Source organism: Thermobia domestica, chromosome 9 (assembly GCF_964235325.1).
Source record: "Thermobia domestica chromosome 9, izTheDome1.hap1.1, whole genome shotgun sequence".
Classification (NCBI taxonomy): domain Eukaryota; kingdom Metazoa; phylum Arthropoda; class Insecta; order Zygentoma; family Lepismatidae; genus Thermobia; species Thermobia domestica.
Window position 1 is genome coordinate 90,050,937 of NC_137462.1, and position 13,978 is coordinate 90,064,914.

The window sequence follows — 13,978 nt, forward strand, 5'->3', positions numbered from 1 at the left end:
CCCACTTATAGCGGACAACCCCTCGCACTTCCTCTTTTGATCACAACGTCAAAACGCGCCTTCTCTCCATAGCTACCAGGCTCAGACTGAGAGACTCGTCTTCGCTTTGCGCAGGCGCTGCGACGGCGCCATCTGTAGGATTCTGTGCAATTTCGCACGGTGTAGTTTCACATTTTGCTCATTATCAAGCAATTTTGCACTGTCTTTCTTATCGGATTAATCATTCTATAGGTGTGGTGCATTTTCACACGGTCCACCTGTTAATCATGTGATTCATCCTGAAACCGCTTTCATTATATAGGGTCGGAACACAGAACAATTGCCTACTAAATAAGAACAGAAACAGAACAAATACAAGTTAAAATAAATACGAACAATTGAATTAATACTAGCTTCAAGTATTTTTCCCAATTGTACACCATACATGCAGATATAGGAACCACACATAAGATATTGGTTATACCAGTCGCGTATCATTGATGCCAGATAAAATAGAACGAACGTACAAGGAGATGTTTACATTTCTTAAAACGTTTCTAGAGTGCTGAAAGTGGATTTTCAGCTTGCTGCAATCAATACATTGCGGGCATAGTTTCCTAACTCACAGGTTTCTGGTTGCTATTACCAGTTTAGCCACAGCATGTGGTAGAAGCTTTTTAGGTCTCGTCAAAGGATACCTCCACAGTGAAGATGTACGTCATCATGCTTGTATATGTAGTGCTTTAGCATTAACCTCATCAGGCAGGATCGATAAAGGTTGGTTCATCGTCATGGAGGAGTGTCCGTCTGGTCAGAAAATCGAAGTTAAACAATTATTTCATTGATCAATGAATGGACATTCCAAACATTCATAGAATATAGAACTGCAATGATTAAAGACAGAAAAACAATCCAATGGAGAGTTGGCGCAATAAGTTAAACTTCAGCATATCTAAGAGTAGCCCTACACCACGTATCTTGAAGCTTGAGAATATATTAAAAACAGATGCCACGTCTAGTTTTATGCTTTTGCGAGGCAGGGCTTAAAGATTGCAATCCGGAGAACTTACATCCATCTTGACCACAAATTGCAATTAGTCCTGGAGAAACTAGGAAATGTCGTGGACTTTAAACAAATGCTTGAGAAGCTTGAGCTTAAAGATGGGCATGAGTCGAGCTAAAACTCGCCTCAAATTCAAATCGAGTTTCTAGTCCAGTCAAAGGTGATTTTCTCGAGTCGAGTTTGATAAATAGCTCGTTCGCTCAGCTCGTTCTAAATCGTTTTGAAAACATGACTTGATTAGACTGGAAAGTGAAACCATGATATTTGAAGCAGTAATGTCGAATACTTTCAGTGTTGCTCACGAGAGGGGACACTGCTTGCATCTCGTCTCGTCGCGATAACGAGACAATAGATTTTTATAACGAGACAGCCTCAAATGTCGTGAGCACCAATATACTGTAGTTCTTACCATCAAAGCTGAGATCTGCACGGTCGAATTGTTGAGCCCAAGTAGAAGCTCAAGCCGGGTCGTGATGTCAACCGACTGTTCGGTTCAACTGAGCTAACAACTCGAGTCGACTCGATTGGGATGAACCATTGGCTCAGCTTAATTGAGCAGGCTGGGTTGAAACGAGTCCATCGGCTTGGTTTGACTCGGCTCAACTGAGCCCATGGCTCGAGTCGGTTCGGTTGGGGTGTGCCATCAGCTCTGTTCGGTTCGGCTCAGATGAGCCATCGGCTGGGTTAGGCTCAACTGAGCCAAGGGCTCGAGCCAGCTCTTTTGGATGAGTTGTAAACTCGCTAACTTCTCGGTTCGGCTAGATAGTAAATAAGCTGTGACTCGAGCCGTTGACAACTCTAAACCCGGGCCGAGCAGTTTTGAACATGTTTGCCCTATAACTTTTAACAATTTTTGGCTCGAACCCGAATATTTGCTCCTCCGGAACTCAAATCGAAAACCTCGTGAATGATGTCCTTGCCTCCTAGACTTCACGACTACCGAGGTCGGTAGTCAACTAGTTTTTGGCATTCAGATAGATTTGGTTGCCGCCTGTCTTTCCTGTTTATACGTTGTGATGTTATAATAATAATAATAATAATAATAATAATAATAATAATAATAATAATAATAATAATAATAATAATAATAATAATAATAAGTTGTAGCAGCGATAATATCTTTGATAATAATTATATTGTCTATGTAGGATACTTGAAGAGAGTACTTGAAACTACACACAAGATTTGGATCGATTTGGCTCAACTCGAATTGAAACTTGACCTGAATTCGGATTGAGTTGGAGGAAACTTTTTGAGCTGAGTTCTGGAGTCGAGTTCAAAAATGCCTGTTTCGAGTTGAGTTGAGTTTCAAAAAAACTCGCTCGAGCTTGCTCCTGCCCATGTCCAAAAGCTGGAATAATGAACTATGAATTGTATATACAAAATGGATTAACGATGTTTTTTTTAGTTTTACGTCCCACGGTTATGCCGGTTAGGCTAAAGGAGGCGGTGATGATGAGAGATGAGTGAAATGGTGGAATGAAGAAAGTGGGAGGAAACGGGAGAACCCCGAGAAAACCCACGTACACGGTGTTTGTCCACCACAAAGTTCACTTGGCGGGAGCATAACGATGTGTTGTTCGCTCGGAAAATAACAAGACGACAAGGTTCTTCTTCAAACCGTCTCGGAGTATGGAGCTAATGTTTCGTTTCACAAATCACAACGTTTTTCTTTGCTCGGGGCGGCCACCTTTTTATTCGATTTTTGAACTTCCTGACTGAATTCTTTGATATGCTCCTTATTTTATTATTTACTTATTTTTAATTTGTGATTGTTCTATCTTCTATTCCTAATGATTACAACTTTTTATTGTTCCTCTTCTGTTCTTATTTATTTTTATTTGTTTTTCTTTATTGTTTTCATCTATTTCAATTTGCGATAGTTTTTGTTATGATTTTCATTTATTTCAATTTCGTGTTGTTTATGTTATTATATTATCATCTTCTTTACTATAACTTCTATTTCTTTATCTTTTGTTCTGTCTTGTTCTTAGTTATTTTAATTTTCGGTTATTTTGATTATTCTTTTTGTGAAAGTGAAACATTTCCTAAGCTCTCCTCCTCCAGCATTAATTGCAATTGTTAGTGTTTATTTTAACTTGTATTTGCTATTTTTCTGTTCTTACTTAGTTGACACTTGTTCTGTGTCCTCCCTCCCCTACAGTGAAAGCGTTTTCAGGATGAATCAAATGATTGACAGGTGGACTGTGTGAAAATGCACGACACCTGCAGAATGATTAACCGGGTAAACAGAACCATGTGAAATTACTCGATAATAAGCACCATGAGAAACTGCACGTCACCATCTGTAGAGTGGCGGGCGAACGTTACCCTTGCAACCGACGTCTTGTTTCCCCCATTGCTGTCCGCTTTTCTGAGGAAAACGAGAGGGGAAACTTATTTTCGGACTCATCTCGTACTATTCGATATATTTTTTTTTCCTGTCAGTAATGAGATCAAAGATTAGAAATTCAATCTTAAACTTCTTAAAGTGTATTTCTCCAATGAAATTCATTAATACTCGGCTTGTTTCTTTATTATTTTTTCCCACTTATTTTTGTACTGTAGACCTATGACATTCTTTTATATTTGTCATATATAAACATTAATTGCCCTACTTTTTTGTACGTATACTCGAAGAAATAGATATTTTCCCTTTGGCTTAAGCATATCTGCTCAGAACAGTAAATCTGCTATTGACAACACCACTCGACTTTGCAGCTGACCTCTCCTCTCTCTCTCTTGCCCAACACATGAACTACGTACAAGCTTCGAAAGCATACAAACAGAAGGCCAAGAAGTGAAGTAGAGGTACGGTATTGTTTTACGGTAAAAGTAGTTTTCCCAAAACACGTTTAAAGACATTTTCTTCCTGAGAACTTTACAAAAACTGCTACTCAAGCTGAAGTGCTAAGGGAACAAAGGACAGCTTTTGTTATTTAAATATACATATATATATATATGCAAGGAAACTGCTATAAACACATTTTTCTTTTCTGCATTAGGGATTTATATATAGACCCTAATTCTTAAATTTATTTGGTAAAGATCTGAATCTTGCATAGCAGTGGGTATTTTATTTATGATATCACTTGAAAGATTGCACACATTCGTGTTGTCAGTGACCAATATTCCTAACGAAATTGAAATGAAAATGCATGTGTCTGCAACAATTTGAAGCCCATGCAATTTGGAGAATGTATACTAAATTACAATTTTTCTTATAATTAATTATCTTACAAATATAAATGTCACAAAGAGGGAATAAATTAAATATAGTACAAATGCAAAATAACTATTGAGTAAGAACAGTGGTTTCATAAAGACCAAATTTTAAAATAATAATAATAATAATAATAATAATAATAATAATAATAATAATAATAATAATAATACACTACAATAGTATGCAGAAGTTTTGGAAAGAAATATAAACTCGCGATTATTATTATTATTATTATTATTATTATTATTATTATTATTATTATTATTATTATTATTATTATTATTATTATTATTATTATTATTGAAGATTTGAGAATTCAAAGCTGTATATGAAGTCACAGAAGAGGGTAGCCAGAGACCAAGTACGACCAACTTGTAAAATGTACGGAGGAAGAGGGGCGTGAACTACGCACTGTTTTTGAACGAGCACTAGGGGATCAGGTTGGGGGCCATTCCTCTAAAACTAGTCGCTAAATCATTCAGGTGCTCAACGATGACCTGTTCTACTTCTTGTGACAATCTTACATCAGTAGACTACAGAAATTATTTCAATGTTGGGCAGGTGCTGACACGGGAAGGTCCCATAAGTTGTCGCTCAAATCTGATTACCACATAGCACATCTGATAGAGCATCATGAGAAATAAAAATGAGCAAAATTTAAGGTGCTATGGAACAGAAGGATAGGAGCTTCAAAATTCCCTAATGAGAACAAAATGCCCTATCGAACACCACAAACAGTGTTGCCATAGGTGCAATGTTGCCAACTCAGCATATAAATATTTTGTTTGAAATAGCACCATATACAAGTGTGCATAGATTTAAAATACACTATTATCGCTAAACATAACAGTAAAATGTAGTGGTACACTGTTGAACACTGTTGGAGCTACATGTGCTGAAAATGTACAATGGAGAAGTCTGATATGTGGTAACAGAGGGTAAGAAAGGAATGCAGTAGAAAAAAGTGAGGGATCTGCATTACACTTTCGTAGCTCCGGTGAATAAGCAGACAACTCGCGAAAACAAAATGGTACACGCGAGGAAAGAAACATGTTTTCTAATTCTGTAAACTGATTCTCCAGATTATCTTATCAATATTTGCAAAAGTACTTTCTTAGCTTATATGTCTTTCGTGTTAAGTGACATCCCTTTTTTTACTTCCTCTCCTACATATCATATGATTATGTTTGTACACTGTAAAATTACCATATTCACATTGGAAATATAATTATTTTATTACTATCTCATTTCGTTTTTAGTCGGCCTGGATAGCGTGTGGTCTAGAAGGCTAGACAACCAACCCATTAGGGATGCGGGTTCCAATTCTGCCTCGGACATGTTTTTGTTGTACTTTTCACCTTACATTTCATTGTTATCTTCCTTTGTCATAGTGGTTCGGATCCTATTTTTACACTATAGGTCCCGTCCTATATACGAGCTGACACAGGACGTAAAAATGGCGTCACTCAATTTCGTTTTTCAAATGCATCAATATTTTGTGACACTGCTGACATTTTGCTATGTTATACTATTGGTGTTATGTATTTGAACTAAATTCATAGTATGAGATTCAGATTCCTCTGTTGCCACATATCAAACTTCTCCATTGTACATTTTCAGCACATGTAGCTCCAAGTGTTCAACAGTGTACCACTACATTTCACTGTTATGTTTAGTGATAATAGTGTATTTTAAATCTGTGTACACTTGTATATTGTGCTATTTCAAACAAAATATTTATATGCTGAGTTGGCAACATTGCTTCACCTATGGCAACACTGTTTGTGGTCTTCGATAAGGCATTTTGTTCTCATTATATTGTGCTACTTTTGTTTTGATTGCTTTAACGGTTTTCAAGATATTTACTTTAAACGCACATAATTCCATGATATAATTTTTTGGATATTCAAATTTTGAAGCTCCTATCCTTCTGTTCCATAGCACCTTAAATTTTGCTCATTTTCAATTTTCATTTTCATTTTTCATTGCTGCCTCAATCCTGTCTCCAACGTCAAAAATATTCAAATAACTATCTTAAGACTCATATTGAATCTGTTCAAGTATACAAACCTATCTGCAAAGTAGCCCATAAAAATTAGTTAATTGATAACATGTAAATTCAGTATCATTCGAAATAGTTGTGCTTCACCAACTCAAAGAATCGCTGCAAAAGATTTTCTTCTAGATAACCAAAGCGTTGTGCAAGACTTTATAAATGCTAGTTTTATATTAATTGTGTGCAAATAAATTGAGACGTAAATAATGGCACGGACCACCAAATGAGAAATATTATAGATAATTAATTATAGGTAATTTAATAATTAAGCCAGTAGATTTAGTTTGTTGGCCTCTAAACCCATAGAATATACTTCGGAGCCAGGCACTCCGAATGGCGTATGGAGAGCTGGCAACCCTATCTCTAATTTCTCTTATAACGTAAACAAATAATTCATCTGTTTGCTTATTCTTTATAAATTTGACTAACCGTAAGTACTGTACAGGTTAGTAACATAGAACTAGCTAGGGAGAGTAATGCTCCCGGACGTAGAAACGAGAAACATAGTTCTGATTGGTTGGCGTTATCCACTTCTTGCCACGTTGCCTTAAAATAGCAGAAATCAAACGCTTGCTGCTGTTGGCTTTCGTGGCCGAGTGAAAAAAAAAATGGGCTAGCGCTATACGCTAGTAATAAAAGTATCTTTTGGCGCGAGTTCAAACCCGGCCCGAGGATTTTTTTCTTTTACATTTTTGTAACACTTATTAAATTAAAATAATATGAAAATAATACTTAAAAAGTGATTTATTTACTTTTTTTGCAAATAAGTAGTTGTAGTACTTATGCCCTTGTACTCCACGATATAGGGCTCGTTTTGTTCCCCTTGTACTTCATGATATAAATTTTGTGACCAACTTAAAACAACTGGCTAGGATAGCGCGTAAAACAGCTGGCTAGAGTAGCGCGCGGTAAAACGTACTTCCGGGAGTATTACTCTCCCGAGCGGGTCGTAGTAACATACCTTGTTTTGCTGCACAGCATGAGCGGCAACCTTTCTGGAACCTGTTTCCAATCCCTTGTAGGCCAATGGTTGAAATCCAAGACGCGCGCAGTAATGAGCTGCTGCCTGTAAGGGAAATGGTAGTTAAAAACAAAAATATTAATAGTCTGGATATAAGGGAACCAACTTTTTGGCTTTCTCCTTTAAAGATATTGAGTACCTACGGCACCTTTGTTTCTGAACACATTGGTTTGTATGAAGAAATGTTTTACTTTTTCCTTTGAAAAGAGTAGTGATTCCTCTTCAAGTCTAACTAAATTTCCTGTATTTGGCCAAAGTGCGTTTGCATTATATACACAGTAAATTAAACATTATTTAAATTAAAATTGGCTTATAAAAATAAAATTACGCATATGTCTAGAATTTAACTTTCACAAAAAGAGACATTTAAATAAATCTGCAGAAAAAAATCAGGAAATAGAAGCCATTAAAATTCCAGTTCATTTCAACGTCCTCCTAGAAGAATGCATCCACCTATAAATCAATGGGCAAAAAAAAAAAAAAAAAAAAAAAAAAAAAAAAAAAAAGATGGCACATGTACTCAACTCCCTTAAATTTCTGATGGGAATTGTCGACAAAAATCTCTAAGTATAATAAGCTATAGAAAAATGCGGGAAAGAGCTCACAATGAAAATTAAATTTAGAAATTAAAAATAAAACGAGCAATATGAGTTTTCTATAATTACTTACGATGTGCAGTCACTTTTCAATTTAATGAAAACATCTTTAAAAAAGTGCCAGATTATTATAGCGTTGGACCACATTTCACCCTTAAAACAACTCTAATACGACGTGCAATGGAGTCATTAAGATCGTGAATTGTACCAAGCAGGGGTGGTGCTATAATGTAGCCACAAATTCACATGTCTTCCCAATTAATATATGAAGAATAATAATTAAGAATAAAATATGGACATTTATTCCTGTATACAAAGAGGAATGTCCAGCCAAAATAATGAGTTATTTTAAAATGGAGTTTGCAAGTCTGATTGAAGTGTATGAGAGATTTGGGAACAGAGGGTAATCACGATACTTGAGGTTACTCTCTGTGTACGTGTTTTGAATTGCTCTTTCTAGCGATCGACTACCTCAGAGAATTGCCCTTTAAACGCTTGCTATTATTACAACGTAATCAGACCTAGCATTTATATGTAAATACTTGATAATCTAAAAAGTTTTTGCCATTTTTGACGTTCTATTAATTATGAGGTCACAGAGGGGAACGAAATGGCGCACGGGCCCACTAACAAGCAACGTATGGAACAAGGGAGATTCAGGTCAGACTCAAACTTCGCGCAGAGGACACAAAATACAAAAGAAGAAATAATGCCAAAGCTGCTCCCATCCAAATCAAAGGAGATATACTCCGCAACATAACGCATCATTCGACAATATGATATAAGGTAAACGTCGCAAAATACTCGTTTATGTCGAAAAGGAAAAGGACGAGTAGCACAAGGGTAATATCAAGATACCTGATATGCTATAATACTGACTTGGCGGCCATCTTTAAAGCCGCTTTCGTGGATATAGCTTAAAGTATTGAAACGGAAAGGGGTTGTGTAACATATCAATTTAAGGTATGATGCAAAACCAAAAACAATTATGTAATCGCGAAAAACATATGTGTAATGGTGTGGACGGGGCGAAGTGTGGAAGATTCGGGTAAAATAAACGTATATACGAAGAACAGAATAATAGGGCAAGACGCCACAGCAATGTTACGCAACAAGTAACCGTGACAGTGTCTATACGTGGAAATGCTTCCGCATTGACGCATTATGCCCTTCGAGGATATTAGGTCCCAGTTTGGGACAGTGAGAATCACAGTTGCAACCAGCGATACGAGCACTCATTTGGAGACTACATGAAGCTACAAAGGACTTTCTCTTGTGGAACAGCAAATCGGCAGCTCGTACTGGAGTGTGGGAGATATCATCTTGGATTGGTGATCAAAAGTACAACTTACCTGGAACAAAGCCCACTTCTAGACAACGTTTTGTATGTTTCTTGTTCAGTTTTCTTGATGTTTTGTGTGAACAAAGAACATTTCGGCATACTTTTGTTTAAACAACAGTATCTGAAACAAAGTGTGTACGGATGACAAAGTCTAGTCATGTTCTAACTTACATTTCTTTACGACTATTTCTTTTCCTTTCTCCAGTTTGCTACACTGTTTTTCGACGGTCTTGGAGTCACAATATCAGCGAAAGGCAGCTTTCCGCATTGACTTGATGTGTTCCATGAGTTGTTGTAATCTCCCACGAGAGGGCTAGTTTACCACACAATGAGACGACTCGAATTGTGTCTAATGGTTTCATTGCACAGATGGAACTAAATGAATGTCACAGCAGGGGCCGGCCAGTGAGAAGTAATAGTGTGTTTGTGGCATACGCGAGTCAAAACGCGCAATATTCTGTTTAGTGAATGTATCCGCACTATTGTTCATCTACAAACCCAGTGTAGAGCTGCAATGATGAACCCCTCTCAATATGGTATTAGTGATGTAAAGTGTGCTTTCAAAACAAGGGTACGTCCAATCGACAGAACCGACAGTGACCGAACGAAAAGCAGCTGAACACATGCTGGAGATTTTGAATAACTACAATGTAACAGAAGTGAATGTGAATGAGACTCACTACGAGTACGAACCTGGTCCGGTCCAAACGGGTGAAGAGGATGCTGCGGATAGTCGTGACGGCACGCTGCCTTGGATTGATTCTTCACTCGAACCACATGCAACACTGTTCTCGTACTACAGTGACTATGAACCGAGTGCAAACGAACTTAATAGGCAATATTACATGGTAGAGAACAAAGTTAACATGTTACACCACTGGCTTGACGTGAAAGGTGTTAAAGGACGCCAAACATTCGCACATCGGACTTCGCTCGATGAAACACAGATTCCGCAACTCTCCCTCGGAGAGAACATTGTTTAAATGGAAAGAACAACGTGATAAAGTTCTGTTGAAAACAAAACGCGAAATGTATTGCGAATGTATGCTACTAATACACAAAGTCTTCTGTTGTGGATTTCGGTGGCATTGCATGATCATACCAACGTGAATCTTCACCAGCGATTCACCGTTCTTAAGGTGCATTCACTGGTATACAACCAATTTTGTTGTCCACAATTTCACATGACGAATCAATGCGGCTGGAAACTAACTGGATTAGCAGAAGACATAGCTTTTTAGTACAACACAACTGACTTTTGTTTCAATCTACGATAGCTTGAATGTTGTAAAGACAAATGCCAAGAACTTTATGTGATTAAAATCTGCTTGGTGTTTGCGGGAGCTGTGTGTCATCCCTTTCTTTACTCACTGCCACTACTGCCGAGATTTTTAACAATAGGTACAACCTTCACACACCACACACCTTGTCATATTAAAAATTAATGCCTGTCTGCGTATTTGTGTAGCAGTGTGTTGAATATTCTCGAAAACACAGCCTTGCCTCATCTACCGGAATAAAACAACGGTCGTCCATTATGTATATCTAAAACGTTTGCAAAAGTGTGAAAATCATACCTAGTATAGTGCGGGGCCTCCTTTTGCGTCCAAAACAGTTTGGATCGACGTAGAATGGACGTATACAGATCCTGAATCATGGTGTGTAGAATTTTGTACCATTGTTCCTCCAAAACATGCTCCAGTTCCTTAAGGGATGCTGGTGGAGGGTAATGAGACCGAACACGCCTTTCTAACTCAGACCACAATGGCTCAATGATGTTCAGATCTGGTTATTGTGGGACCCAGGGGAGGTGTGATAGCTATTGGTCATGCTCCTCAAACCATAATTTCACTGTTTTTGCAGCGTGACAGAGAACAATGGTACATCACCTTGGTAGATGCCGTCACCATCAGGGAATAATATTTGGACCATGGGTAGATCCTGGTCCCCCAAAATGGCCTCATACGCCTTAGCATTCATCATTCCATGCAGGGATATAATGGAACCTGCAGAAAACCACGATATCACTGCCCATACTGTAACAGAACCACCCTCATGCTTTACAGTTGGGAGCAGACAGTCTGTATCATAGGCTTGCGACGGTGTTCTCCATACGTAAACACGACCGGTTGTTGGAAACAAGGTGAAGGTCGATTCATCGGACCACATTACGTGTTTCCACTGCTCATGAGTCCATGCCTTGTGATCTTTGCACCACTGGATACGCCTCTTCGCATTTACTACTGTAACCAGGGCCCAGGCGATAGCGGCCCTGCCATGAATTTTCATTTTATGAAGTTTCCGTCGCACTGTTTTCGATGAAACCGCGTTCTGTAGGCCGGAATTGAGTTCAGACGTAATTTTCATTGCAGTGGTCTTCTTTTTAGCTGCTACAATCAGTTTTAATGCTCTCCGGTTCCTATCTGACAGGATTGTCTTTCGACCACTGTTGTGCTTTCCAGGCGTCGTTTGCCCATGAACTGTGTATGTCCTCGTGACATTGGACACAGTGCCTTTCGGTACCCCCACAGTGTTTGCCACTGTTGCCACTGAAGCTCCAACCAGACGGGCACCAACGATCATGCCTCTTTAGAAGTCTGTCAGGTCGCCCATTTTACCACACCACGACACTCACAGGTGAACTGGTTACTGCTGACGGAAGAGGAAGGTCCACATGACACATTGAAAACAAAAAACGATAGGCAACTGCAACACGTGTTGTACAGTGGAGGGCCAAACTTACGTGTCCTGTATGAAGTGTTTTTAGATTTTTTTTTTATCTATCCTCTGTTTGAATTAAACGGATTTGTTTGTCTCTATGAGTGTGCGTTTCTTTGTTGCGTCATGTATGTGTTTTGGAGTCTTTTGGCCGTTTCTATTTGATCGCGTTAAGAATATAACTTCAGTCGTTTTTCCATCCTCTGCTCGCATAAATTCCTATTCACGTCCATACCATGCACGATACGTTATCAGAGGTTGGGTCGTTGGTTTTAGTTTCCAATTTTATCCGACATTGATATTTCACACGATCCCCTTTCTGTTTCAATACTTTACGACGTTTACCTTATATTACATTGTCGCGTGATGTTGCGGAACATATCTTCTGTGTTTCTGGATGTGGGCAGCTCCGATTTGGCATTTTAATTCTTTTGTATTATGTGTCCTCTTAGCAAATTTTGAGTCTGATCTGATCCCGCCTTGTTCCATACGTTGCTTGTAAGCTATCAGGAATTAGTCTGATCTTCAGTAATAAGGCATGTTGCTCACACACAGCAGTCATAGCTAGTCCAATGTCGAAGAGAGATTGAGGTATCGAAGCAACTTCTTTGAGTGTGTTTGTTGTATGCAGTGTTCGAAGAGGTAAAAAAGCAGAGGTGGTAAGTTTTATTTTGATTTTGACTCGACATACCTGCTATATAAATGTTGAAATACAGTGGGAGTATGTTGCCTGAAAGATTGCATTTCTATTTACATAATGACTAAAAACCATTGGAGAGTTTCTCTCTAGTTATGTGGGGGAAGGACATGGAGAGTCTTTGATCCTCCGCCAACAACTCTGAAAAATTAAAAAAAAAAATCTCCTAATATTGTATTATAGAGAATTATACACGAAAATGCTCAAAAACCGAGTTTTTATATTAACAATTTCCTGTGGGAAAACTCCCGGACCCCCATTCGAGTATGGGTATTCCAAACTTCCGGAAGATCCGCCCCTCAAAGCAGACAACCCCTAACTCCGCCCATGTTCAAAACACGACATTTATATGCATTAAGGCAAGAAGACATACACATACATAAGAAAGAAACCATTCAATATGGCACATCAAAATATAAACTAGATGAAATTCTTTGAAGACATCTCATTTTAAAAACAAAAGATAGGAAAAAGATAAAAATGTCTGTGTTGTCAACTTAGAAATTATTTATACATAAGAAAGAAATTTTTGACGTGCAAAACTATTTGACAATTACTGTGTATAAAAATGGATTTATTAAAGGTATTTATCATGTACTCTCCAGTGACGGTATGTCTTGATCACTGAAAAACCAGAGGCGATATGCCTTCATCACGTAAAAACCAGAGGCGGTATGGCATACCACCGCATACCGTCTCACTTCGACCACTGGTTGTATGACTTTAAAGAAGGCCTCAGCTGCCACATCAAGTCGCCGCGTACAACAGGCATCTGGAGAGAATGCAGTAAACGAACGTATCACCGGGCATTGGTTTTAGAAATTCCGTTCGGGAGATGTGAGCCTTTCGAATGAACCTCGCAGTGGACAGACACATGTGTTGGATGACGAGGCCCTGAAAGCAGCCATCAAGGAGGATAGTAGTCTAATATTTGAAGAACTTGCAGAAAGTTTCCATGTTTCCGCTGAAAAAGTTAGACTGCACCTGCATGGGATAGGGAAGTTATACAAGTTAAGTAAGTGGGCACCACCTACATTGTCGGCAGCCAACAAGGAACAACGAGTGACAGATTGTTTGTCCTTGCTCACTCGGCGTCTGAACTCATCCATCCTTCATCGCTTGCTCTCTAGTGACAAAAAGTGAGACCATGTGGCAATTTTTCAACAGGGAAAGGATACAAAGCCAGTTTTATCGCCATTGCCGATGCGACTTCCGTATTATACAAATCCAGAGCTGCAAATGGAGTGGCATATTACATAATTCCGAGTGCAAGGCGTAAC

General features: G+C 38.5%; 1 protein-coding gene across 2 annotated transcripts in view; it reads right to left on the bottom strand.

Annotated features, from left to right (window-relative positions):
* Window positions 1–13,978, bottom strand: part of Hpd (4-hydroxyphenylpyruvate dioxygenase) — a 74,269-nt gene that overhangs the window by 24,421 nt on the left and 35,870 nt on the right. For both annotated transcript variants that reach the window (XM_081771529.1, XM_081771530.1), the window contains one exon: window positions 7,286–7,390. In XM_081771529.1, coding sequence (XP_081627655.1) covers window positions 7,286–7,390 — 105 coding nt within the window. The remainder of the gene's footprint in view (window positions 1–7,285; window positions 7,391–13,978) is intronic.